The sequence below is a fragment of the Coregonus lavaretus genome (assembly GCF_964263955.1).
Source record: "Coregonus lavaretus genome assembly, chromosome: 30".
In the NCBI taxonomy this organism is placed as follows: Eukaryota; Metazoa; Chordata; class Actinopteri; order Salmoniformes; family Salmonidae; genus Coregonus; species Coregonus lavaretus.
The window spans coordinates 32266905-32293424 of record NC_140017.1 but is presented as its reverse complement, the minus strand read 5'-3'; the positions used below and the strand labels follow the sequence as shown (position 1 = coordinate 32293424).

The 26520-nt window shown below is 41.9% G+C and overlaps 2 protein-coding genes across 2 annotated transcripts in view; both read left to right on the top strand.

Annotated features, from left to right (window-relative positions):
* The window catches only part of LOC311106303 (fatty acid CoA ligase Acsl3-like), a 56258-nt gene extending 53982 nt beyond the window's left edge, over positions 1-2276 (top strand). Inside the window, exon 15 of the mRNA XM_084148606.1 lies at positions 55-2276. Coding sequence (XP_084004732.1) covers positions 55-212 — 158 coding nt within the window. The 3' untranslated portion in view covers positions 213-2276. The remainder of the gene's footprint in view (positions 1-54) is intronic.
* A 4748-nt stretch (positions 2277-7024) lies between these two features.
* On the top strand, positions 7025-8226 carry LOC311105675 (potassium voltage-gated channel subfamily E member 4-like). Its single transcript, XM_084147892.1, has 2 exons — positions 7025-7089; positions 7332-8226. Exon 2 carries the CDS (start codon positions 7368-7370, stop codon positions 7902-7904), a length of 537 nt encoding a protein of 178 aa, XP_084004018.1. The 5' UTR covers positions 7025-7089; positions 7332-7367; the 3' UTR covers positions 7905-8226.
* The last annotated feature ends 18294 nt before the right edge of the window (positions 8227-26520 follow it).

The window sequence follows — 26520 nt, the reverse complement described above, 5'->3', positions numbered from 1 at the left end:
TTTCATATCTGACTGGAATTGTGATGCATTTCCTCTTCTTGTCTGTCTGTGCAGCCCAGCTGGAGCGGTTTGAGATCCCCCGTAAGATCCGTCTGAGCCCTGACCCCTGGACCCCCGAGACGGGCCTGGTGACCGAAGCCTTCAAGCTCAAACGCCAGCAGCTGAAGAGCAAGTACCAGGACGACATCGAGAGAATGTACGGTGGGAAGTAGGACCAGACCAGACCAGAACCTCTCCAAGCACAGAGCCGCTCAGCTCCTATCCCCACCCGACCCCCATCCCGACCCTCATCCCGGACGAGCCCCCAGAAGCACTGAAATTACTTGAATCTACTTTGTTCTCCTGAGACCAAAAAGATGGACAGAGATAGAGAGAGAGACAGATTGAGAGAGATAGAGGGAGAAAAATATAAATATCAAAGAGAGGAGGCTGTGTTGTTGCAATATTCCCCCTCTACTGTTCCTTTATTCGATAAAATGGCTTTGCTTAAAAATTCAAATCAATAGACAATAGCCTAGCCCTGAAGACTGTTGAAGAGAAGTATTAGTTAGGTGAGAGTAAGTAACGGGTGTTGTTGGAACACCCTAAAACAGTATCTCCATGTTCATTCCACTCCTTGCCCATGTTCATTCCACTTCTTGCCCTCTTTGGAGATGATTTTCCTCCAGATGTGAGTTATGAGACAGGACAGGTAGGTCATGTTCACTGTTGAGCTCATGTCTGTCTGAGTGTTGTCGACCGTTATTGAAGCACAAGCTCAGGTTGGTTGGAAAAGGTTCTGATTTAACCCCAATGCCCTTCTGTCTGAGGGTGTCAGGAATGCTAAGCCATGAGCCTGTAGAGATCAAGTACCATTAACATTTTGGTTAAAATCTGTATAGATTTTATTTTCTCCTTTAATTCTGCGATTCTGTCCACGTTAGTCCACATTGGCTGATTCTCTGTCCAAGTTCCAAATCCAGGGCTGCTCACTGGCTAATTCTCAGCCCTATTCCTGAATCCAGGTTTTTCCATTGCTTATTCTCTGGTTTATTTCAGAACCTAGTTCTGCCCGGAGACTAGTCTTACTTCCTGCAGGACAGGAATAAACTAGCTGTTGGTGTTTATTTTTGTTGTGTTTGGTTGATGCTGTTTTTTCTGCTTAGTGAGGCTTTAGCACTGTGATTTCTATTAGATTCCCATCTGCCCATCTGATCCTACAAGCACGAAGTCAACAGGAGGTTCAGAGAGACTAAGATAAGATAATGACTTTATTATCCCCATGGGGAAATGTGGGTTTCAGCTAGGGCAGTGAAATGTTGTCTCTGCCCCTAGAAGAAAAACTGAACATTTGGAGGTGAGTGTATTTCTTTCAGAACTCTTCCCTTGACGTTTCTATCATTCATATTATTGTTATTATTTATGATAATGCCAATTAATAATACTCTTGTCATGAACTCATAATGTTTGTAAGAAAGATGTAGATTGGTGAATACCATTTTGTGGTAGAAAACATATTCGTACTCTGTTATAGGTGTGCACTTACATGAACCACACATTCACGTGCTAATGTAAGAGCTGTCGTTCTAGAATCACTGTCATGCTTGAAGTGAACAGTGTGCAATATGATAATATAACATTTGGACCAAACTAGGATAGGATTACTTGGCCGATGGCAAGAAGAGATGCACACAAAACACTCACACAAAACAGTTCCGTACAAGAATTTTGATAATTTAGTTAAGAGCACAGCTTCAGCATTTATGTGTGTGTGTGTGTGCGTGCGCATGCATGCGGTGTTCTCGCACTTGAAAAGGCCATTCCTTGTATGTTGTTGTATGTGATACACCACAGCAAAAGATGGCCTTGAGCTTTCCTAAATGGTCCAAACATGGCTCTGTAGAACATCATTCCACACATGACACATGTTGCCTTTTCTTGGGATTTCAAGTGGATAACTACGCATAGGAAATATTTTAATAACAATGCTGTACACAGTGATGTAAGATATCGTTTCTTGACATTATGTGTTACTGTAACCCAGAATAACATGCCTTTCTGATGTTTTCCTGTATACTATACATACAGTATATGAGGGGCAGTGATCACTGGAGAAGGAATTATTATAGCCTCTATTTTAAATCTATTGTAGCTTTATAATATATACCTGTTTTGTTACTCCTCTCCCATTTGTCCGGGGAATCTGCCTTGTAACATAAGTGCATCAATTGTATTTATTTGTAATTTGCCTGGGAAATTATTACATGAAGAAGTAAATAAAGATTGTGTTTGGTCTATCAGTGCTGTCCTGAGTTATTTGAGTGCAAATTGAGAAATTAGGCTGTCTTAAAAATCTGACGTCCATTATGTTGTCCATTACAATTAGACCCATAATAAAGCAGTGATTGGTGATGCACCGTTAGGTGGTTATGATGAGGGATGTAGCTCAGTTGGTAGAGCATGGCGTTTGCAACACCAGGGTTGTGGGTTCGATTCCCACAGGGGGCCAGTATGGAAAACAATTTTTTTTTAAATAATGTATGCACTCACTAACTGTAAGTCGCTCTGGATAAAAGCATCTGCTAAATGACTAAAATGTAAATGTAATGATGACTGCGTGAGAAAGTTCTGTTTGAGCTGTAAGCGAGAACGAAGTATTTGAACTTAATTTATCCAATAAGCTCAAAACGGACCAGGCTAATCAAACTAAACAATCGTGCCCACCATCGTCATTCTTCAAAGCCTACTTATTTGAGGCTCAAATTTCCAAACCCCTCCCGTTAGCACTATCCTAGATAATGTGTTGTTTAAGTGGTTTTATACTCTGTTTAATGATCTGTAATAAGAACATGTAACATGTAGGTGAAGGTGTAGTAATAGCCAACTCAGCACAGATCCACGTCCAATAATACATATACACTACCAGTCAAATGTTTGGACACACCTTTTTATCTAGATTGTAGAATAATAGTGAAGACATCAAAACTATGAAATAACACATATGGAATCATGTAGTAACCAAAAAAGTGTTAAACAAATCAAAATATATTTTATATTTGAGATTCTTCAAATAGTCACCCTTTGCCCCCCCCCCCATAAAAAATTAATAAAGTGGTTGTCCCACTGGCTATCATAAGTTGAATGCACCAATTTGTAAGTTGCTCTGGATAAGAGCGTCTGCTAAATGATGTAAATGTAAATGTAAATGACAGCTTTGCACACTCTTGGCATTCTCTCAACCAGCTTCACCTGGAATGCTTTTCCAACAGTCTTGAAGGACTTCGCACATATGCTGAACACTTGTTGGCTGCTTTTCCTTCACTCTGCGGTCCGACTCATCCCAAACCATCTCAATTGGGTTGAGGTCAAGGGATTGTGGAGGCCATGTCATCTGATGCAGCACTCCATCACTCTCCTTCTTGGTAAAATAGCCCTTTCACAGCCTGGAGGTGTGTTGGGTCATTGTCCTGTTGAAAAATAACTGATAGTCCCACTAAGTCCAAACCAGATGGGGTGGAGTATCACTGTAGAATGCTGTGGTGGCCATGCTGGTTAAGTTTGCCTTGAATTCTAAATACAGTGGGGGGAAAAAGTATTTAGTCAGCCACCAATTGTGCAAGTTCTCCCACTTAAAAAGATGAGAGAGGCCTGTAATTTTCATCATAGGTACACGTCAACTATGACAGACAAATTGAGAAAAAAAATCCAGAAAATCACATTGTAGGATTTTTTATGAATTTATTTGCAAATTATGGTGGAAAATAAGTATTTGGTCACCTACAAACAAGCAAGATTTCTGGCTCTCACAGACCTGTAACTTCTTCTTTAAGAGGCTCCTCTGTCCTCCACTCGTTACCTGTATTAATGGCACCTGTTTGAACTTGTTATCAGTATAAAAGACACCTGTCCACAACCTCAAACAGTCACACTCCAAACTCCACTATGGCCAAGACCAAAGAGCTGTCAAAGGACACCAGAAACAAAATTGTAGACCTGCACCAGGCTGGGAAGACTGAATCTGCAATAGGTAAGCAGCTTGGTTTGAAGAAATCAACTGTGGGAGCAATTATTAGGAAATGGAAGATATACAAGACCACTGATAATCTCCCTCGATCTGGGGCTCCACGCAAGATCTCACCCCGTGGGGTCAAAATGATCACAAGAACGGTGAGCAAAAATCCCAGAACCACACGGGGGGACCTAGTGAATGACCTGCAGAGAGCTGGGACCAAAGTAACAACGCCTACCATCAGTAACACACTACGCCGCCAGGGACTCAAATCCTGCAGTGCCAGACGTGTCCCCCTGCTTAAGCCAGTACATGTCCAGGCCCGTCTGAAGTTTGCTAGAGTGCATTTGGATGATCCAGAAGAGGATTGGGAGAATGTCATATGGTCAGATGAAACCAAAATATAACTTTTTGGTAAAAACTCAACTTGTCGTGTTTGGAGGACAAAGAATGCTGAGTTGCATCCAAAGAACGCCATACCTACTGTGAAGCATGGGGGTGGAAACATCATGCTTTGGGGCTGTTTTTCTGCAAAGGGACCAGGACGACTGATCCGTGTAAAGGAAAGAATGAATGGGGCCATGTATCGTGAGATTTTGAGTGAAAACCTCCTTCCATCAGCAAGGCCATTGAAGATGAAACGTGGCTGAGTCTTTCAGCATGACAATGATCCCAAACACACCGCCCGGGCAACGAAGGAGTGGCTTCGTAAGAATCATTTCAAGGTCCTGGAGTGGCCTAGCCAGTCTCCAGATCTCAACCCCATAGCAAATCTTTGGAGGGAGTTGAAAGTCTGTGTTGCCCAGTGACAGCCCCAAAACATCACTGCTCTAGAGGAGATCTGCATGGAGGAATGGGACAAAATACCAGCAACAGTGTGTGAAAACCTTGTGAAGACTTACAGAAAACGTTTGACCTGTGTCATTACAGGCCTCTCACATCTTTTTAAGTGGGAGAACTTGCACAATTGGTGGCTGACTAAATACTTTTTTTCCCCACTGTAACAAAGTATTGAGAAACTTTTGTTATTGACCAAATACTTATTTTCCACCATAATTTGCAAATAAATTCATTAGAAATCCTACAATGTGATTTTCTGGATTTTTTTCTTCTCAATTTGTCTGTCATAGTTGACGTGTACCTATGATGAAAATTACAGGCCTCTCTCATCTTTTTAAGTGGGAGAACTTGCACAATTGGTGGCTGACTAAATACTTTTTTCCCCCACTGTAAATCACAGACAGTGTCACCAGCAAAGCACCCCCACACCATAACACCTCCTCCTCCTTGCTTTACGGTGGGAATTATTATTATTATTATAAATACACATGCGGAGATCATCCGTTCACTCACACCGCGTCTCACAAAGACACAGTGGTTTGAACCAAAAATCTCAAATTTGGACTCCAGACCAAAGGACAAATTTCCACCGGTGTAATGTCCATTGCTCGTGTTTCTTGGCCCAAGCAGGTCTCTTCTTCTTATTGGTGTCCTTTAGTAGTGGTTTCTTTTCAGCAATTCGACCATGAAGGCCTGATTCACACAGTCCCCTCTGAACAGTTGATGTTGAGATGTGTCTGTTACTTGAACTCTGTGAAGCATTTATTTAGGCGGCAATTTCTGAGGCTGGTAACTCTAATGACCTTATCCTCTGCAGCAGAGGTAACTCTTGGTCTTCCATTGCTGTGGTGGTCCTCATGAGAGCCAGTTTCATCATAGCGCTTGATGGATTTTGCGACTGCACTTGAAGAAACGTTCAAAGTTCTTGAAATTTTCCGTATTGACTGACCTTGACTGACCATGTCTTAAAGTAATGATGGACTGTCGTTTCTCTTTGCTTATTTGAGCTGTTCTTGCAATAATATGGACTTGGTCTTTTACCAAATAGGGCTATCTTCTGTTAACACACAACTGATTGGCTCAAACGCATTAAGAAGGAAAGAAATTCCACAAATTAACTTTTAAGAAGGCACACCTGTTAATTGAAATGCATTCCAGGTGACAAACTCATGAAGCTGGTTGAGAGAATGCCAAGAGTGTGCATAGCTGTCATCAAGGCAAAGGGTGGCCATTTGAAGAATCTCAAATATAAAATATATTTTGATTTGTTTAACACTTTTTTGGTTACTACATGATTCCATATGTGTTATTTCATAGTTTTGATGTCTTCACTATTATTATACAATGTAGATAATAGTAAAAAATAAATAAATAAAAAACTGGAATGAGTAGGTGTGTCCAAACTTTTGACTGGTACTGTATGTGCAGTTGAAATTTGGCCATAGAATCAATGACCAAAAAAGTATTTTCACATTTCTTCCAGAAACGAAAATTTACCTGATTTCAATGTCTGGGAAATATGTATTTTCAATGTCCGGGAGGTGCAATATTGGGAGGTGTAATATTGAAATGACAGGATTTGTGTGCAAGAGTTGAATCATTGCTCACCCAAAAACTCACATGAATACATGTCGATGGAAGATTATTTTGCATCAATTCTATAAACAGCTGTTAAATATTGTATTTGATCAGAAAAGGAAAAGTCAGTTTAGTAACTTGACAGAATTGGAACATAGCGTTCTAATTAAGCAATAAGGCCCAAGGGGGTGTGGTATATGGCCAATATACCAAGGCTAAGGTCTGTTCTTATGCACAACACAACGCAGAGTGCCTGGATACAGCCCTTAGACATGGTATATTGGCCATATACCACAAACCCCCCGAGGTGCCTTATTGCTATTATAAACTGGTTACCAACGTAATTAGAGCAGTACAAATAAATGCTTTGTCATACCCATGGTATATGGTCTGAAATACCATGGCTGTCAGCCAATCAGGATTCAGGGCTCGAACCACCCAGTTTATACAAATCTGTTAACCATTTTTTGTCACATTTGTGTCTGGGCTGTGTCCACTCGACATTTGAAACTGGGCCAAAACGTGCCTCTCGACCACAGAGTCCACGTGATTGGTGACATCCCAAGGTCGCTATATAAATATTCCCATGCACTTGGATATCCTGTTAAATTCGAGAGGCGCACACACCCACGAGGACACGGATCATACAGCTGGGTCCACATGTTCCACAGCTCTGTTGCTCGGTAAGTTGGATAAGTAGTGTATCAATAGTAAAAATAGGCTTTAGCCATTGTTCACTAAGTTATGTCTTATAAAAAAAATATTTGGCTAAATAGGCATACTTTTATACGATTAATAAAATAATTCCTATAGCCTGCAATTGAGGAATGGTGTGCTTAAACGTGTGCTTAAATGTGTGCGTGTGCGTAAAAGTGTGGGTAAAGAATCAAGATCATAACCTCTGTACATTTTTTTATTTTTAAAGGAAACTTTTCAGTCCACTTCATAAAATCCACTGAGGATGGAGAGGTCAGACAACTTCACAACGCCCCAAGTTCTTCCCCTGCAGAGGGCTAATGACGCGTCCCAAATTGACAAAAGCAATGGCAACGCATACGTGTACATTTTCATAGTAATCTCCTTCTATGGGGTCTTCCTCGTTGGTATAATGCTGGGCTACGTTCGCTCCAAAAGGCGGGAGAAGAGAAGGTCGAACGTGTTTACGCGCCTGGTGCACGAGGAGGAGCAGCGGGAATGGGGCGCGCTGCAAAAGAAGAACAGCATCACCATGCCCTCCTTCCAGGTGTCGCTTCCCTTCTCCACCGGGAACCAGGACCTCTATGAAGGAAGGGTCCTGAGCTCCCCTCTGGCCTGCGCCCTGTGCTCTATTGAGCAAAGCAGCGTCAGTTCACTGTGCTCCTCCGCCGACGTGCGCTTCGCAATCGAGGAGGAGTCGGACAGCGGGACGGCGGTGGGGCCGGACGAAACCCTGAAGGGCAGCTCTAATTACAACAGCGACGACTCGGCCGAGATACAGATACTCGGAGAGAAACGGTGACGCTCAGAACAGATGATGAGAGTGGAAATAAACGCAAAAAAACTGTACTTTCCATCCCTCTACGTCATATAGGAAATAAGTGGAGAAAGGAATGACTGGTAAAGAAAGTGCTCTCTAACCATCCGGTTCTGAGCATTGAAACGTACCTGGAACCCACTTGAAATATATTTTCTGAAACGAAACCCTCTTAAGACGTAGCCTAATGATTTCACTGTGCAGTGTTCATAATGTCTATGTAGGTTTACTTGGGGTTGTTGTGTAAATTGAAGAGAAAAAAGAATGCTCTGTTTAAGATATATGGTTCTTCTCTACTCTTCTGAGGCATAATGTTGGAATAAATGTTTCTATGTTGAAAAAAGTGTATCCTCTCTTTTTTAAATCAAAGGGAGGTTGCAATATGTAGTTTTTCTCCAGAAGGGGGCAGTGCTGCAGTAGTTTTACACCACATGTTGCTGAGGCACACCAGTGATTTCATTAGAATCAGCATTTACATGTTAGTAATTTAGCAGACGCTCTTATCCAGAGTGACTTACAGGAGCAAGCGGGTTAAGTGCCTTGTTCAAGGGCACATCGACAGATTTTTCACCTAGTCGGCACAGGGATTCTAACCAGTGCCCTTTCGGTTACTGGCCCAACCACTAAGCTACCTGCCGCCCCCATCCTGTCCTTGCATTGTTTTGTTCTGAAGTGTTGACATACTAATTGATCAAATTAGAAGCCATATTTTCAGGCAGTTAGCTGATTATTGATTTTGACTTATTTACATTTATGTCATTTAGCAGACACTCTTATCCAGAGCCACTGAAAGGAGCAATCAGGGTGAAGTGCCTTGCTCAAGGGCACATCGGCAGATTTTTCCCCTAGTCGGCTCGGAGATTCGAACCAGTAACGTATATCTGACAAGTCATCATACGGTAAGGCTAGGCCAAACCATCCCACCCACTGGAGACCTTCCCATCCGATAGGAATCCTGGGAATCGAGCCCGGAGAATGATGTGATTACTCCTCATCGCAATGACGACAACGCTACTACAGCCCATCCCCCTCCCAAGCTCCCAAGCTCCCACCCACCCAAACACCTTACCATATCAGCCCCGCTTCAGGCCATAATGCACACAAATCACTCCATTGACAACATGCCAAACCAAAGTTAGGTAGAACAATAGCGTGAAAGAAAATGAATGTATTTTTTGAAGCTATTTAGAATGTAATGGCCCCTGTCTGGGTCTTAGTCAATAAGGAGTCTTATCTTTCTCAAGCAATAAGCTCTGTGTGTGTGTGTGTGTGCGGTCACAGGAGTTGTCCCTTCCTCTCCCCTCCTCTCTATTTTTCTCTCTTCATCGCTCTCTCTCTGTCTCTCCCTCTCTCCCTCTGTCTCTCTCAATTCAATTCAATTCAATTTAAGGGCTTTATTGGCATGGGAAACGTATGTTAACATTGCCAAAGCAAGTGAAGTAGATAGTACATTTTTAAAAAATAAACAATAAATATTAACAGTAAACATTACACTCAGAAGTTCCAAAAGAACAAAGACATTTCAAATGTCATATTATGTATATATACAGTGTTGTAACAATGTGCAAATAGTTAAAGTACAAATGGGAAAATAAATAAACATAAATGTGGGTTGTATTTACATTGGTGTTTGTTCTTTTCTTGTGGCAACAGGTCACAAATCTTGCAGCTGTGATGGCACACTGTGGTTTTTCACCCAGTAGATAAGGGAGTTTATCAAAATTGGGTTTGTTTTCGAATTCTTTGTGGATCTGTGTAATCTGAGGGAAATATGTGTCTCTAATATGGTCATACATTTGGCAGGAGGTTAGGAAGTGCAGCTCAGTTTCCACCTCATTTTGTGGGCAGTGTGCACATAGCCTGTCTTCTCTTGAGAGCCAAGTCTGCCTACGGCTGCCTTTCTCAATAGCAAGGCTATGCTCACTGAGTCTGTACATAGTCAAAGCTTTCCTTAAGTTTGGGTCAGTCACAGTGGTCAGGTATTCTGCCACTGTGTACTCTCTGTTTAGGGCCAAATAGCATTCTAGTTTACTGTGTTTTTTTTGTTTGTTCTTTCCAATGTGTGAAGTAATTCTCTTTTTGTTTTCTCATGATTTAGTTGGGTCTACATTTTACATTTTACATTTTAGTCATTTAGCAGACGCTCTTATCCAGAGCGACTTACAGTTAGTATATTTTTCATACCCCCTTGGGAATCAAACCCACAACCCTGGCGTTGCAAACGCCATGCTCTACCAACTGAGCTACATCCCTGCCGGCCATTCCCTCCCCTACCCTGGACGACGCTGGGCCAATTGTGCGCCGCCCCATGGGTCTCCCGGTCGCGGCCGGCTACGACAGAGCCTGGATTCGAACCAGGATCTCTAGTGGCACAGCTAGCACTGCGATGCAGCGCCTTAGACCACTGTGCCACTCTAATTGTATTGTTGTTGTTGTTGTTGTCCTGGGGCTCTGTGGGGTCTGTTTGTGTTTGTGAACAGAGCCCCAGGACCAGCTTACTTAGGGGACTCTTCTCCAAGTTCATCTCTCTGTAGGTGACGGCTTTGTTATGGAAGGTTTGGGAATCGTTTCCTTTTAAGTGGTTATAGAATTTAACGGCTATTTTCTGGATTTTTATAATTAGTGGGCATTGGCCTAATTCTCTCTCTCTCTCTCTCTCTCTCTCTCTCTCTCTCTCTCTCTCTCTCTCTCTCTCTCTCTCTCTCTCGTTAAGTTGGCATAGATACAATCACAAAAACTAGTTGAGGCATACTAAATCCTATTTCCTGAGCACCTTAAACATAACTGAATTATTCATGTGAAATAGTTAAATTTGGGGTACAATTCATACATTATACACAAGAAAATTGAGGCAGGGTTAATGCTGTTGTCTACCTCATGCTATTCCACTAATGATTGATAGTGTAGACACATCAGTGTGCACCATAAAGTGGAACTACAGCTGTAGGAATGTTTGGGTTCATGTAGTAGATGTATTTTTAATAAGGGACAACCAGAGAGATCGGGTTGGTGAAAGAAAGAACCGGACATCGAAGTGGAACTATACTGAACAAAAATATAGTTTACCGCGCTCACTGCTTGTAGTTCATTTTATATACTGAACAAAAATATAAACGCAACATGCAACAATTTCAAAGATTTTACTGAGTTATAGTTCATATAAGGAAATCAGTCAATTGAAATAAATTCATTACACCCTAATCTATGGATTTCACATGACTGGGAATACAGATATGCATCTGTTGGTCACAGATACCTTTAAAGAAAAGGTAAGGGCGTGGATCAGAAAACCAGTCAGTATCTGGTGTGACCACCATTTGCCTCATGCAGCGCGACATATCTCCTTCGCATAGAGGTGATCAGGCTGTTGATTGTGGCCTGTGGAATGTTGTCCCACTCCTATTCAATGGCTGTGCAAAGTTGCTGGATATTGTCGGGAACTGGAACACGCTGACGTACATGTTGATCCAGAGGATCCTAAACATGCTCAATGGGTGACATTTGGTGAGTATGCAGGCCATGGAAGAACTGGGACATTTTCAGCTTCCAGGAATTGTGTACAGATCCTTGCCACATGGGGCTGTGCATTATCATGCTGAAACCTGAGGTGATGGCGGCGGATAAATGGCACGACAATGGGCCTCAGGATCTTGTCACGGTATCTCTGTGCATTAAAATTTCCATAGATAAAATGCAATTGTGTTCGTTTTCCGTAGCTTATGCCTGCCCATACCATGACCCCGCCGCCACCATTGACATCAGCAAACCGCTCACCCACACAACGCCATACACGTGGTCTGCGGTTTTGAGGCCGGTTGGACGTACCGCCAAATTCTCTAAAACGACGTTGAAGGCGGCTTATGGTGGAGAAATTTACATTTAATTCTCTGGCAACAGCTCTGGTGGACATTCCTACAGTCAGCATGCCAATTGCGTGCTCCCTCAAAACTTGAGAAATCTGTAGCATTGTTATGTGACAAAACTGCACATTTTAGAGTGGCCTTTTATTGTCCCCAACACAAGGTGCACCTGTGTAATGATCATGCTGTTTAATCAGCTTATTGATATGACACACCTGTCAGGTGGATGGATTATATTGGCTAAGGAGAAATGCTCACTAACAGGGATGTAAACAAATTTGTGCACAACATTTTTGAGAAATAAGCTTTTTGTGTGTGTGGAACATTTCTGAGATATTTTATTTCAGCTCATTAAACATGGGACCAACACTTTACATGTTGCGTTTATATTTTTGTTCAGTGTAGAAGCTGCAGTGTGTGAAATGGAAAGAATGATAGCCAGTGAGAAAAAGATAGAAAGAGAGAAAGAGAGATAGAAAGAGACTAAAACAATAGAGAGAAGGAGAGAAAGAGAAAGAGGAGAGAGAGGGAGGAAGAGCGAGAGAGAACAAGAGGGAGAGAGACAATGCGTAGCAGCTTGATACAACAGGATGTGTCTAAATAGCCTTCTCCACCACTGGGAGCTGAGGCGGTTGAGTTCTGCCTGCGTCCTCCTGCGTCCTCCTGCATCCTGCCCCACATATAAACAATGAATGAAGGCTAAATGAGTCATTGACTCTGGATCCTTTCACTCCTTCATTCTCTGTCTGTTGTTCTTTTAGTCACTCAACATCTTCACTCAGTAAAATAAGGGTTAAATACAAACCAGTAGGGGTAATTATGAGTCAAACTATTGACACAGTGCTAGATCTGTTGTGAGTCACAGTTTTTTCCATCATTGGCCAATACATTTGTTGACTGTTATTGTGGTTATTTCTTTCCGGCAACACAGAGTCCCCTCCCTCAGAGTTTATGGATCTGGCAGAAGGTAAATACTGTACATCATTAAATCAATGTGATTTATTTTACTTTCCTTACAGCGGAAAGAACAGTGAGAGTAATTATTCAATAATTCTTCCATCATAAATAGTGATTGGTCTTCAGCATTTGGCCAGAGAGGGAGGAGCATTTGATGTTTGCTCTTTTCTCTCTGCTTTTTAAAAGGAAATGTGGTTCATGACCTTTCTGGATTTTCCCTTGAAAATGATGTCAGTCTTGCCAAGGCCGCTGAATATATTACTGTAATCATCAAGGGTGGTTAGCCAGGGCTCCGAAATAGAGAAATCATACATTAATCAAAACAATAGTCCTCTTTTGTTGTATATTCAGTAATATGAAGTGAACCACTCAGAAACTGCGAGAACACAGACATAGGATGTATTTCTGCTACTGAGGACCAAAGGGCTTTTTGCTGCCAGAGCTGGAGAAGATGTGGTTTAAAAACTGAAATAACCAGTACGAGGTTTGTGAATAAATCACATTTGCGTTGCATTCAAAGAGGTGGCGGCCGTGTTGCTTCTCATCAACAAACAACAGAGGAGCCAATCTCACCCTTTTTCTAATGAGCGTTTCTATGGCGACCTAGGCAGAAGGCAGTGGGTAGCTTGAGTCTGTGTTGTCGCTGGTAAAAAAGGGAATGCCTCCCAACACAGGAGAAGTCAGTTAGCTTGTGAATAGTAAATTAGTCTAAACGCTAGCCACCTGTGACTAAATTAACTCTAATTGAAGGCCACCTGTGTCCACCTTTGTCCTATGGTAATTGAAGGGATGTAAGCCTACTTCCCCTATGTATAGTTGGACTGTGGTAAGGGGTCACTGTATCAGTGGAGGCTGCTGAGGGGAGGATGGCTCATAATAATGTCTGGAACGGAGCGAATGGAATGGCATCAAACCATGTGTTTGATGTATTTGATACCATTCCACTGATTCCGCTCCAGCCATTACCACGAGCCCATCCTCCACAATGAAGGTGCCACCAACCTCCTGTGCAATGTATAGATTAAGCATGCTCACTAAATGTCTTATTTCTGACTATGTAGAGAGAACAGATGTCTCTCCCATCATACATAACCTTTTAGAAAGGAGAGAAAATCTTTCAAAGTAATTTCCAGAAGCATCAATTTAGAGAGAGAGAGAGAGAGAGAGAGAGAGAGCAAGAGAGAGTGAGTAAGAGAAAGAGAGAGAAAGAGAGAGAAAGAGAGAGAGAGAGAGAGAGAGAGAGAGAAAGAGAAGGAGAGCGAGAGAGAGAGCAAGAGAGAGAGAGAGAGAGAGAGAGAGAGAGAGAGAGAGAGAGAGAGAGAGAGCATATCCAACCAAAAACATAGAGACCCAGAAAACCTGAGCCTACGCCTTCACTATGGTGAATCACAAAACAATACAGAAATACACTACGGAAAAAGAAGGAACAGCACGTCAGAAATCATCTCAATGTAATTGAAGAATCCATTGACTCTAACCACTTCTGAGAAAATTGGAAAACACTAAACAAACAACAACACGAAGAGCTATCTATCCAAAACTGAGATGTATGGGTAAACCACTTCTCCAATCTTTTTGGCCCTATAACAAAGAACAAACAGCAAAAAAATATACATGATCAAATGCAAATCTTAGAATCAACTATTAAAGACTTCCAGAACCCACTGGATTCTCCAATTACATTGAATGAACTACAGGACAAAATACAAACCCTCCAACCCAAAAAGGCCTGTTGTGTTGATGGTATCCTCAATGAAAGGATAAAATATACAGACCACAAATTCCAAATGGCTATACTTAAACTCTTTAACATCATCCTTAGATTTGGCATCTTCCCCAATATTTGGAACCAAGGACTGATCACCCCAATCCACAAAAGTGGAGACAAATGTTACCCCAATAACTACCGTGGGATATGCGTCAACAGCAACCTTGGGAGAATCCTCTGCATTATCATTAACAGCAGACTAGTGCATTTCCTCAGTGAAAACAATGTACTGAGCAAATGTCAAACTACTTTACCAAATTACCGTATGACAGACCACGTATTCACCCTGCACACCCTAATTGACAAACAAACAAACCAAAACAAAGGCAAACTCTTCTCATGCTTTGTTGATTTCAAAAAAGCTTTTGACTCAATTTGGCATGAGGGTCTGCTATACAAATTGATGGAAAGTGGGGTTGGGGGAAAAACATATGACATTCTACAATCCATGTACACAAACAAGTGTGCGGTTAAAATTGGCAAAAAACACACACATTTCTTTCCACAGGGCCATGGGGTGAGACAGGGATGCAGTTTAAGCCCCACCCTCTTCAACATATATATCAACGAATTGGCGAGGGCAGTCTGCAGCACCCGGCCTCACCCTACTAAAATCTGAAGTCAAATGTCTACTGTTTGCTGATGATCTGGTGCTTCTGTCACCAACCAAGGAGGGCCTACAGCAGCACCTAGATCTTCTGCACAGATTCTGTCAGACATGGGCCCTGACAGTAGGTCTCAGTAAGACAAAAATAATGGTGTTCCAAAAAAGGTCCAGTTGCCAGGACCACAAATACAAATTCCATCTAGACACCATTGCCCTAGAGCACACAAAAAACTATACATACCCATGCCTCTGCCACAGGTAACTTCCACAAAGCTGTGAACGATCTGAGAGACAAGGCAAGAAGGGCCTTCTATGCCATCAAAAGGAACATAAAGGGCAATGGGATCTATAACTGATTCAAGTATTTTTAGCCAGATCCTAATTGGTATGCCGAATTTTATGGTTGTGAGGTCTGGGGTCCGCTCACCATCCAATAATTCACAAAATGGGACAAACACCAAATTGAGACTCTGCATGCAGAATTCTGCAAAAAATATCCTCAGTGTACAACAAAAACACAAAAGAATGCATGCAGAGCAGAATTAGGCCGATACCCGCTAATTATCAAAATCCAGAAAAGAGCCATTAAATTCTATAACCACTTAAAAGGAAGCGATTCCCAAACCTTCCAAAGCCATCACCTACAGAGAGATGAACTTGGAGAAGAGTCCCCTAAGTAAGCTGGTCCTGGGGCTCTGTTCACAAACACAAACAGACCCCACAGAGCCCCAGGACAACAACAACAACAACAACAACAACAACACAATTAGACCCAACCAAATCATGAGAAAACAAAAAGAGAATTACTTTACACATTGGAAAGAATTAACAAAAAAAACAGACTAGAATGCTATTTGGCCCTAAACAGAGAGTACACAGTGGCAGAATACCTGACCACGGTGACTGACCCAAACTTAAGGAAAGCTTTGACTATGTACAGACTCAGTGAGCATAGCCTTGCTATTGAGAAAGGCCGCCGTAGGCAGACCTGGCTCTCAAGAGAAGACAGGCTATGTGCACACTGCCCACAAAATGAGGTGGAAACTGAGCTGCACTTCCTAACCTTCTGCCAAATGTTTGAACATATTAGAGACACATATTTCCCTCAGATTACAGAGATCCACAAAGAATTCGAAAACAAACCCAATTTTGATAAACTCCCTTATCTACTAGGTGAAAAACCACAGTGTGCCATCACAGCAGCAAGATTTGTGACCTGTTGCCACAAGAAAAGGGCAACCAGTGAAGAACAAACACCATTGTAAATACAACCCATATTTATGTTTATTTATTTTACTGTAACTGTAACTATTTTCACATTGTTACAACACTGTATATATACATAATATGACATTTGAAATGACTTTATTCTTTTGGAACTTCTGAGTGTAATGTTTACTGTTAATATTTATTGTTTATTTCACTTTTGTTTACTATCTACTTCACTTCCTTTGGCAATGTTAACATACGTTTCCCATGCCAATAAAGCCCTTAAATTGAAATTTGAATTGAACTGAGAGAGAGAGAGAAATAAAGCCCTTAAATTGAAATTTGAATTGAACTGAGAGAGAGAGAGAGAGAGAGAGAGAGAGAGAGAGAGAGAGAGAGAGAGAGAGAGAGAGAGAGAGAGAGAGAGAGAGAGAGAGAAAGAGAGAGAGAGAGACAAAGACAAAGACAGAGAGAAAGAGAACAGACACAGGGTTGAGAGGGAGGGAGGGAGGGAGGGAGGGATGACTGGTAGAGCGGACGATGAGTCACCTAGCCAGAATATTTATAGAAGGACCAGGAGAGGACGGGACTTTAATGAAGCAAGACAAAGTCGTCATAAACCATAAAACATCTCTGAACGCTTACACACACACACACACACACACACACACACACACACACACACACATATACAAACACACACATGCACACGGGTAAATACAATGGTATGAGAACATTCAGCAAAACTTCCTAAAACTTTTTGTTCCTCTGTGCAGTGCAGTTGAGTCTTTTGTAAAGTCTGCTCTTGCTCTTGAAATGTCAGCTGCTGATTGATCATTGAACTGCAGGTCATGCCTTTTGTTAAATAGCAGAAAACAAAATAATTCAGTCAACATTCATACCAGTTATAGATTATGGCAATACGTCTATATGAATGCAGCTGCCACTGTATTGAAGCCATTGGATGCAGTTTATCAAAGCACTATACACTTTATTACGGGCAAAGGTTTAGTACACATCAATGCATTCTGTATCAGAAAGTGGGCGGGTCCTCTTTGAAGTCTTGTAGATCAATGCATTGCACTCTTTTTGTTTAGAAAGCCCTCTTGAACAAACGTCAGCCGTTCCTTACTTCATTGTTAACCTGAAGAATGTATTTATTTTCTATGATTGTATTTTGTATCTCTGTTTTTATTTTCGGAATGTATTGATGTGTATATTTATGTGAGCTACCAGACCCGTTCTCAGGGATGGCTAACTCTGGAGATTCCTTCGATATCCACTGAGTAAGGTAAATCTGTTTATAGTTTTGTGGAACAATCTACAAAACTAGCTTGTGTATTCATGTGTATATTTACAGTGCCTTCAGAAAGTATTCATACCCATTGACTTATTCCACATTTTGTTGTGTTACAGCCTGAATTCAAAATGGATGAAATAACAAAAATTCTCACCCATCTACACACAATACCCTATAATGACAAAGTGAAAACATGTTTTTAGAAATGTTAGCACATTTTCTGAAAATAAAATACAGAAATATCTCATTTACATAAGTATTCACACCCTTGAGTCAATATACAGTGGGGAAAAAAAGTATTTAGTCAGCCACCAATTGTGCAAGTTCTCCCACTTAAAAAGATGAGAGAGGCCTGTAATTTTCATCATAGGTACACGTCAACTATGACAGACAAATTGAGGAAAAAAAATCCAGAAAATCACATTGTAGGATTCTTAATGAATTTATTTGCAAATTATGGTGGAAAATAAGTATTTGGTCACCTACAAACAAGCAAGATTTCTGGCTCTCACAGACCTGTAACTTCTTCTTTAAGAGGCTCCTCTGTCCTCCACTCGTTACCTGTATTAATGGCACCTGTTTGAACTTGTTATCAGTATTAAAGACACCTGTCCACAACCTCAAACAGTCACACTCCAAACTCCACTATGGTCAAGACCAAAGAGCTGTCAAAGGACACCAGAAACAAAATTGTAGACCTGCACCAGGCTGGGAAGACTGAATCTGCAATAGGTAAGCAGCTTGGTTTGAAGAAATCAACTGTGGGAGCAATTATTAGGAAATGGAAGACATACAAGACCACTGATAATCTCCCTCGATCTGGGGCTCCACGCAAGATCTCACCCCGTGGGGTCAAAATGATCACAAGAACGGTGAGCAAAAATCCCAGAACCACACGGGGGGACCTAGTGAATGACCTGCAGAGAGCTGGGACCAAAGTAACAAAGCCTACCATCAGTAACACACTACTCCGCCAGGGACTCAAATCCTGCAGTGTCAGACGTGTCCCCCTGCTTAAGCCAGTACATCTCCAGGCCCGTCTGAAGTTTGCTAGAGTGCATTTGGATGATCCAGAAGAGGATTGGGAGAATGTCATATGGTCAGATGAAACCAAAATAGAACTTTTTGGTAAAAACTCAACTTGTCGTGTTTGGAGGACAAAGAATGCTGAGTTGCATCCAAAGAACACCATACCTACTGTGAAGCATGGGGGTGGGAACATCATGCTTTGGGGCTGTTTTTCTGCAAAGGGACCAGGACGACTGATCCGTGTAAAGGAAAGAATGAATGGGGCCATGTATCGTGAGATTTTGAGTGAAAACCTCCTTCCATCAGCAAGGGCATTGAAGATTAAACGTGGCTGGGTCTTTCAGCATGACAATGATCCCAAACACACCGCCCGGGCAACGAAGGAGTGGCTTCGTAAGAAGCATTTCAAGGTCCTGGAGTGGCCTAGCCAGTCTCCAGATCTCAACCCCATAGAAAATTTTGGGAGGGAGTTGAAAGTCTGTGTTGCCCAGCGACAGCCCCAAAACATCACTGCTCTAGAGGGGATCTGCATGGAGGAATGGGCCAAAATACCAGCAACAGTGTGTGAAAACCTTGTGAAGGCTTACAGAAAACGTTTGACCTGTGTCATTGCCAACAAAGGGTATATAACAAAGTATTGAGAAACTTTTGTTATTGACCAAATACTTATTTTCCACCATCATTTGCAAATAAATTCATAAAAAATCCTACAATGTGATTTTCTGGATTTTTTTTCTCATTTTGTCTGTAATAGTTGACGTGTACCTATGATGAAAATTACAGGCCTCTCTCATCTTTTTAAGTGGGAGAACTTGCACAATTGGTGGCTGACTAAATTATTTTTTCCCCACTGTACTGTATGTTAGAATCACCTTTTGTAAGCAATTACAGCTGTGAGTATTTCTGGGTAAGTCTCTAAGAGCTTTGCACACCTGGATTGTACAATATTTTCCCATTATTCTTTTAAAAATCCTTCAAGCTGCTTTAGTTGTTGATCATCGCTCGTCAACCATTTTCAAGTCTTGCCATACATGTTTTTTTTTCTCCCCATTTCCCCCCCCAACTTCGTGGTATCCAATTGGTAGTTACAGTCTTGTCCCTTCGCTGCAACTCCCGTACGGACTCGGGAGAGGTGAAGGTCGAGAGCCGTGCGTCCTGCGAAACACAACCCAACCGAACCGCACTGTTTCTTGACACAATGCCCGCTTAACCCGGAAGCCAGGCGCACCAATGTGTCGGAGTAAACACCGTACACCTGGCGACCGTGTCATCGTGCACTGCGCCCGGCCCGCCACAGGAGTTGCTACTGCGCGATGGGACAAGAACATCCCTGCCGGGCAAACCCTCCCCTAACCTGGACGACGCTGGGCCAATTGTGCGCCGCCCCATGGGTCTCCCGGTTGCAGCCAGTTGTGACAGAGCCTGGACTCGAACCAGGATCTCTAGTGGCACAGCTAGCACTGCGATGCAGTGCCTTAGACCACTGTGCCACTTGGGGGGACCATACATTTTAAGCAGATTTGAGTCAAAACTGTAACTCGGCCAATCAGGAACAATCACTTTCTTCTGGTAAGCAACTCCAGTGTAGATTTGTCCTTGTGTTTTAGGTTACTGTTCTGCTGAAAGGTGAATTAATCTCCCATTGTCTGGTGGAAAGCAGACTGAACCAGGTTTTCCTCTAGGATTTTGCCTGTGCTTAGCTCCATTCCATTTCCTTTTTATCCTGAAAAACTCCCATCCTTAATAATAACAAGCATTCCCATAACATGATGCAGCCACCACTATGCTTGAAAATATGGAGAGTGGTGCTCAGTAACGTGTTGTATTGGATTTGCCCCAAACATAAGACTTTGTATTCAGATTTTTTTTTGAATTGCTTTGCAACATTTTTTGCAGTTTTACTTCAGTGCCTTGTTGCAAACAGGATGCATGTTTTAGAATATTTTTATTCTGTACAGGCTTCCATCTTATCACTCTGTCAATTGGGTTAGTATTTTGTTGTTCCATCATCAGTTTTCTCCTATCACAGCCATTCAACTCTGTAACTGTTTTAAAGTCACCATTGGCCTCATGGTGAAATCCCTGAGCGGTTTCCTTCCTCTCCAGCAACTGAGTTAGGAAGGACGCCTGTATCTTTGTAGTGACTGGGTGTATTGATACACCATCCAAAGTGTAATGAATATCTTCACCATGCTCAAAGGGATATATTGGGATGGTATGGTATTGTGTGTAGGCCAGTGACAAAACATGTAATCAATTTTAAATTCAGGCGGTAACACAACAAAATGTGGAAAAATTCAAGGGTTGTGAATACTTTCTGAAGGCACTGTATGTAATTACAGGGCTCATCTGTAAAAGAGGTCTCAGCATGACTCCCTGTCAAAATAAAGGTTAAATAAAAAAAACATGTCCTTCAGAGGCAGGAAAGCATATTGCATCATCTGTATCTATTTTTATGGTATTGCTATAAACTATAAATACTGTTGGTTGTTGGTCCTCTACACATCTCTCCCTATCCTCTACTGCACCTTCTCCTTCATTGACATATAAAGAAGAGTGTGTTTCTGATATTCTATACTGCTTTCTTTACTGTTCACAACAAAGTATATGTTTATGTTAGTAAAATAGATGTATTATGTTAGTGGTATGTGTCTGAGTGTATAAGGCAAATGATTATATCAGTGACGTTTATATCGATGTGTGTCTTTCTACATTGTGTTGTTGAATGTTGATAGTGATCAATTATGTTTTGTTGTTTTTTATTTGAGTTATGTGACTTCTCTGCATGTCTCCACTGCACTGAGACCCCTGTTGCCGAGGGTAACAATGTCACAATGTCTCACGGTGCTATAAGCAGTAAAAAGCCAGTTGAAAGCCACTTCATATCACCTGCTCCTGAGGGGGCCATTCACCAATTGAGCGACTTCCTTTGTCACCATGGATACCACCGCTCACAAAAGCCAAGTGGTATTCTCTGCAGGGGAAGTGACAAAGAGCAAATAGATGAGAGAAGAGATTCAATACCAACAGGTGTGACAGAGTGTACGTGTGAATGTGTGCATGTGTTGATGTGAGGTTGAGGTAAGTGGTGGACGGATGTAAGGTGATGTGTGTGTTGATGTGCATAGGTCAGTGTATGTGTGTGTGTGTGTGTGTGTGTGTGTGTGTGTGTGTGTGATTGCTTGCGTGCGCGTGTGCGTATGCGCACGCACACACACGCACGCACGCACACACACACACACACACACTGAACTCCTAGTCCTGTATAATTGCAGACATTTTTCTCCCTTGTAATCAAACGTTTTGTCTGATCCATTGTGTAGCTAGCTGCCTGCATGACAGGGAAATACAGCGTTGAATTTTGAATATACTTCTGTTAACCCAGTTCAGATAAGCCTGTTCTTTTGACACTTCCCAAATCAACCCCTGCCCAAAAGACAGAGAGCGAGAGAAAGAGAGAGAGATGTGTATACTATAGAGAGAGACAGAGAGAGAGAGATGTGTATACTATAGAGAGAGACAGAGAGAGAGAGATGTGTATACTATAGAGAGAGACAGAGAGAGAGAGAGATGTGTATACTATAGAGAGAGACAGAGAGAGAGAGAGATGTGTATACTATAGAGAGAGACAGAGAGAGAGAGAGATGTGTATACTATAGAGAGAGACAGAGAGAGAGAGAGATGTGTATACTATAGAGAGAGACAGAGAGAGAGAGAGATGTGTATACTATAGAGAGAGACAGAGAGAGAGATGTGTATACTATAGAGAGAGACAGAGAGAGAGAGAGAGAGAGAGAGAGATGTGTATACTATAGAGAGAGACAGAGAGAGAGAGATGTGTATACTATAGAGAGAGACAGAGAGATAGAGAGATGTGTATACTATAGAGAGAGACAGAGAGAGAGAGAGATGTGTATACTATAGAGAGAGACAGAGAGAGAGAGAGATGTGTATACTATAGAGAGAGACAGAGAGAGAGAGAGATGTGTATACTATAGAGAGAGACAGAGAGAGAGAGAGATGTGTATACTATAGAGAGAGACAGAGAGAGAGAGAGATGTGTATACTATAGAGAGAGAGAGAGAGATGATGGGACAAATAAATAGGGGGCTAAGCATATTTCACCTCTCCTTTGCCCCGTCGCGTGTCTTATAGTCGTTGGGTGATAAAGAGAGACAGGGGAGGGGAAGTGGCCCTGGCTCCGGGCTGTGTGGATTCCTATGACCCAGGAAAGGGGCTAATTTGTCTGGCTGTCGCGGGCAGTTTGTCAGAGCCGCCAGGAAATGACATCCTGGTTGACAGAAGACAATTGCCTTGTTCCTCTATCCTAGGGAATGATAAAAGACATTACAGCAAGCCTTGAGCCTGTCAGGAAATACCTGTTTTAGAGAAAGCTCTATGGTGATACACGGTTCATCAGTTTCATAGTCTGCCTTCTATCTAAGCCCAAACCAGTTGATCAAAAAGATTAGTATTTTTCTGTCTGTTGTAATGGTTATAGTAGTTAAAGTCACAACAAATCAGACGCAGAATGTAGATGTAGCAGAGCAAGAGGACTCAATGACGAGGGAGATCAAGAGCTGCTTCCAATAACATTAAACCTACCAATCTTCACTAACCTAGCCGCCCACACAATAAACAGACAAACACTCACACACACACAAACACACTCACACACTCAGACACTCACACACCTCAGTCTGTTTCATCTGCCTGAGCAGTTTATTGATTGAGACTTCCCACCACACTAAGGCCCAGTTGTCCCAGGTGACTGTGTGTGTTTACTGCTCTAACACTCCGATCTCAAAAGGAGAAAGTAGCTGTAGTCTGCCTATCAGTGTATAGTCTACTGTCCACACTCTGCTCTCTCAAGCTGAAAATCCTCACTGGCCCAACAGACAGGTCACAGATCAGTTAAAGAGCCCCCCCCCCCAGGAGACAGACCAAGAAGTCACACAGCCATAGGAGACAGACCAACACGTTAGTCATCCAGCCATAGGGTCAACAGGGAGACAGCATGATAGCAGTATCCTTCTATCATTCAACATGTTAATGTACTGGATTTATTTGACCTGATCTCACAGCCACCCAGGGAGCAGAATGTATTGTCTACACAGTCAGTCTGCACCTCCCCAGCTGGCACATTTGGTTCCTTGGAAGTTGTTTGAACGTATGTTTTTGGTTTCGTATTGGTTCTGGGAACAAAGCGAAACGTTTCCTGACCAGTAAAACATAACTTTTTTTTAAAGTTCTGAGAATGGAAGTGAAAATTTCACTTGTTCTGGGAACTTACATTTTTAGGTTGCAGGGAAGTTCTGATAACGTTATACTATGGTTCCCTGAAAGTTTTCCTGGAAGGTTTTATTAACGCTCTGAGAATGGAAATAATAGGTTATTTGGAGGTTTTTGAATAACTTCCTTAAAACTTTCGCTGAATGTTTCAATAAGACTTTTATTAACAATGCTAGCTTATTTTGGGTGAACATTTGTTGAACTCAAAGCTCAGATAGAAAACATGACAATTCATTTCCTTAGGCATTAACACATTTAATTTTACTTTGACAGTGAGATTCGAACCTATAATCTTGTATTTTCTATCCATGGAATTAGTCCACTACGCCACCAGGATGGAGCTAGCATACCTTGTTTTTTTTACACATACAAAGCTGTTCATTTTTGTCTATTTAAACAGACCCCATTTCAAAGGAAACAAGCACTCATTAAGATCAGGTGTGGCCAATTAATGGGCATCTGAACACACTTAACAAGACAGAGGATAGAACGGAATGTATATTTTAAATGAACATTCCTAGAACGTGTTTTTTATGGGAAATTTCTTAATGTTATCTGAACAATTTGAGAAATTACTTTAAATAGAACCATGAGGAAACCTGTAAGAAAAGTTATGCTCAAGTACTGAAATTCCCACAGAAGAAAGTTGTTTCTTAACGTTCTCTGAACTATTTGAGAACATTCCCAATGTCAAACCAGTTTGAAGACGTTCCTAGAACATTACCAAAATTGTAATGAAATGTAACCTTTTACTTTTAGGAAATTAAAGTAATGAAATTATAAATAAAAAATTAGTGAACGTATTGTGACGTGGAATCTACGTGAAAAAATAAGAATAAATAAAAGTTCCTTAAATGTGCTGAGAATGTTCCAAAGCCAAGCCACTATCCTTCACCATTCCCAGAATGTTGTGGGAAGGTTGTATGCAAAATAACCTTAGGACAACCACGCTCTCACCAAGCCCTAAGAAATATATGGTTCTCAGAATGTTATGTGCTAGCTGGGTCAGTATAATAGTAGAAACCACATTTCATGGAAAATAATTACTTTAGGTTTCATGCTTATCTCGAAGCCTTGAGTCTTCTTGCTGTCATATCCGTCACTTATTTTTATAGAGCGATCGGGCATGATGATTCACACTCTCTAACTGACGCTGGTGTTTTGGGTACCATGGGTTAGGAGGGAGATAAAATCAGGTGGTTCTGTTTTTCTTATTTCTCACATATCACAAGAAGCGCAATCACACACGCACACACACAAAGACACACATACAGGCAAAGATGTCTGCACACACACACATACATTTTCTAGCTCTCTCATTCAAATCTGACCTATGAGTCATGCTGGCTGTACTTCCATACACCCTCCCTCTCCCTCCCCCCTCCCTCTCCCCTCCCCCCTCCCTCTCTCTCTCTCTCCTCCTCTCCCCCCCAGCCCATCTCTCTCCTCCCTCAAACTCTAATATCTCTCTTTGCTTTCTCTCTCCCCCTCTCTCCTGTCTCTCTCCCTCTCTATCTCTCTTCCCTTCTCTCCCCCCCTCTCTCTTCTTCCATCCCTCTCTCTCTGGGATCTCACAGACAAACGCTTTACTAGAGCAGACAGCCGTGGCCTATGCAGCTTCCTGTCTCAATGGGCACTTAGCAACCGCTAGGTGCGCGGCATGTTGAACTGTCAATTAGGGAAATCGTACGTCACCGCTACAGGAAGCCAGGCACACTGGGACAAAAACAAAAAGTCCTAGTTCTCACAACATAACCTTTAACCTCCTCCTTATACACAAGAGGGTCAGTTAAATCAACATGTTAGAGGTCTGGAAATAGATCTTGGTGGCCAAATTGCTGTTAGTTGTGATGTCAATATTAAGTCTCTTTTGACACCTGTGGCATGAGAACGTTGGAGAAGGTTGGAATGGGATCAAAGAAACCAGTGGTGTTTGGGAGAAAAGAGACATAATAATTAATTAGCATATAGTACCATGGTAGTTTCCTCCAGTGTCAGCTTGGTTTCAGTTCAGATGGGGATTGGAAGGAGGTTGAATTTCCTCTAAATTGACTATGGACTCAGTGGGCTGAAACGGGAGCCAAGTTGCTGAAGAGAAGTGTCTTTGCATGTGCTTCACTGAAATGAACACAGACACGCTCTACTGGGGTGAACAGCTTATCTCCCTCTTTGTCCTTTCTTCCTGTTTTCTCCTCCCTGTTGTGGGTATGTACAGTATTAAAGTGTAATGTGATGTTTCTTTTGGGAAATTCTGTGGGTCTCCTTCTCTGTGCCAATCACAAAGCATCTGCCAATCACCCCCCGACTCTTCCATTGGCTTGTTAGCTTCCTTAGGCAAAGGAGACAGGGTGAGGAACAAAAGGAATATATTGGAAGTAATGTGAAGGAAAGATGTGGCACCACTGTAGCGTGGTTGTGATGAAGTCCTGTTGTGGTCTGATGTGTTATGACAGCACTGGATGGAGAAGGAGCCCAGAATAGACACTACTGTAGTGTGTAAACATCATCTGTTAGAAGACTGAGCATTACCTACACTCTTAGAAAAAAGGGTTATTTGGGGTTCTATATAGAACCTTTTG

What these genes read in the sequence shown, in the direction of transcription:
- LOC311105675 (XM_084147892.1), top strand. Translation starts at nt 7,368, where the DNA reads ATGGAGAGGTCAGACAACTTCACAACGCCCCAAGTTCTTCCCCTGCAG.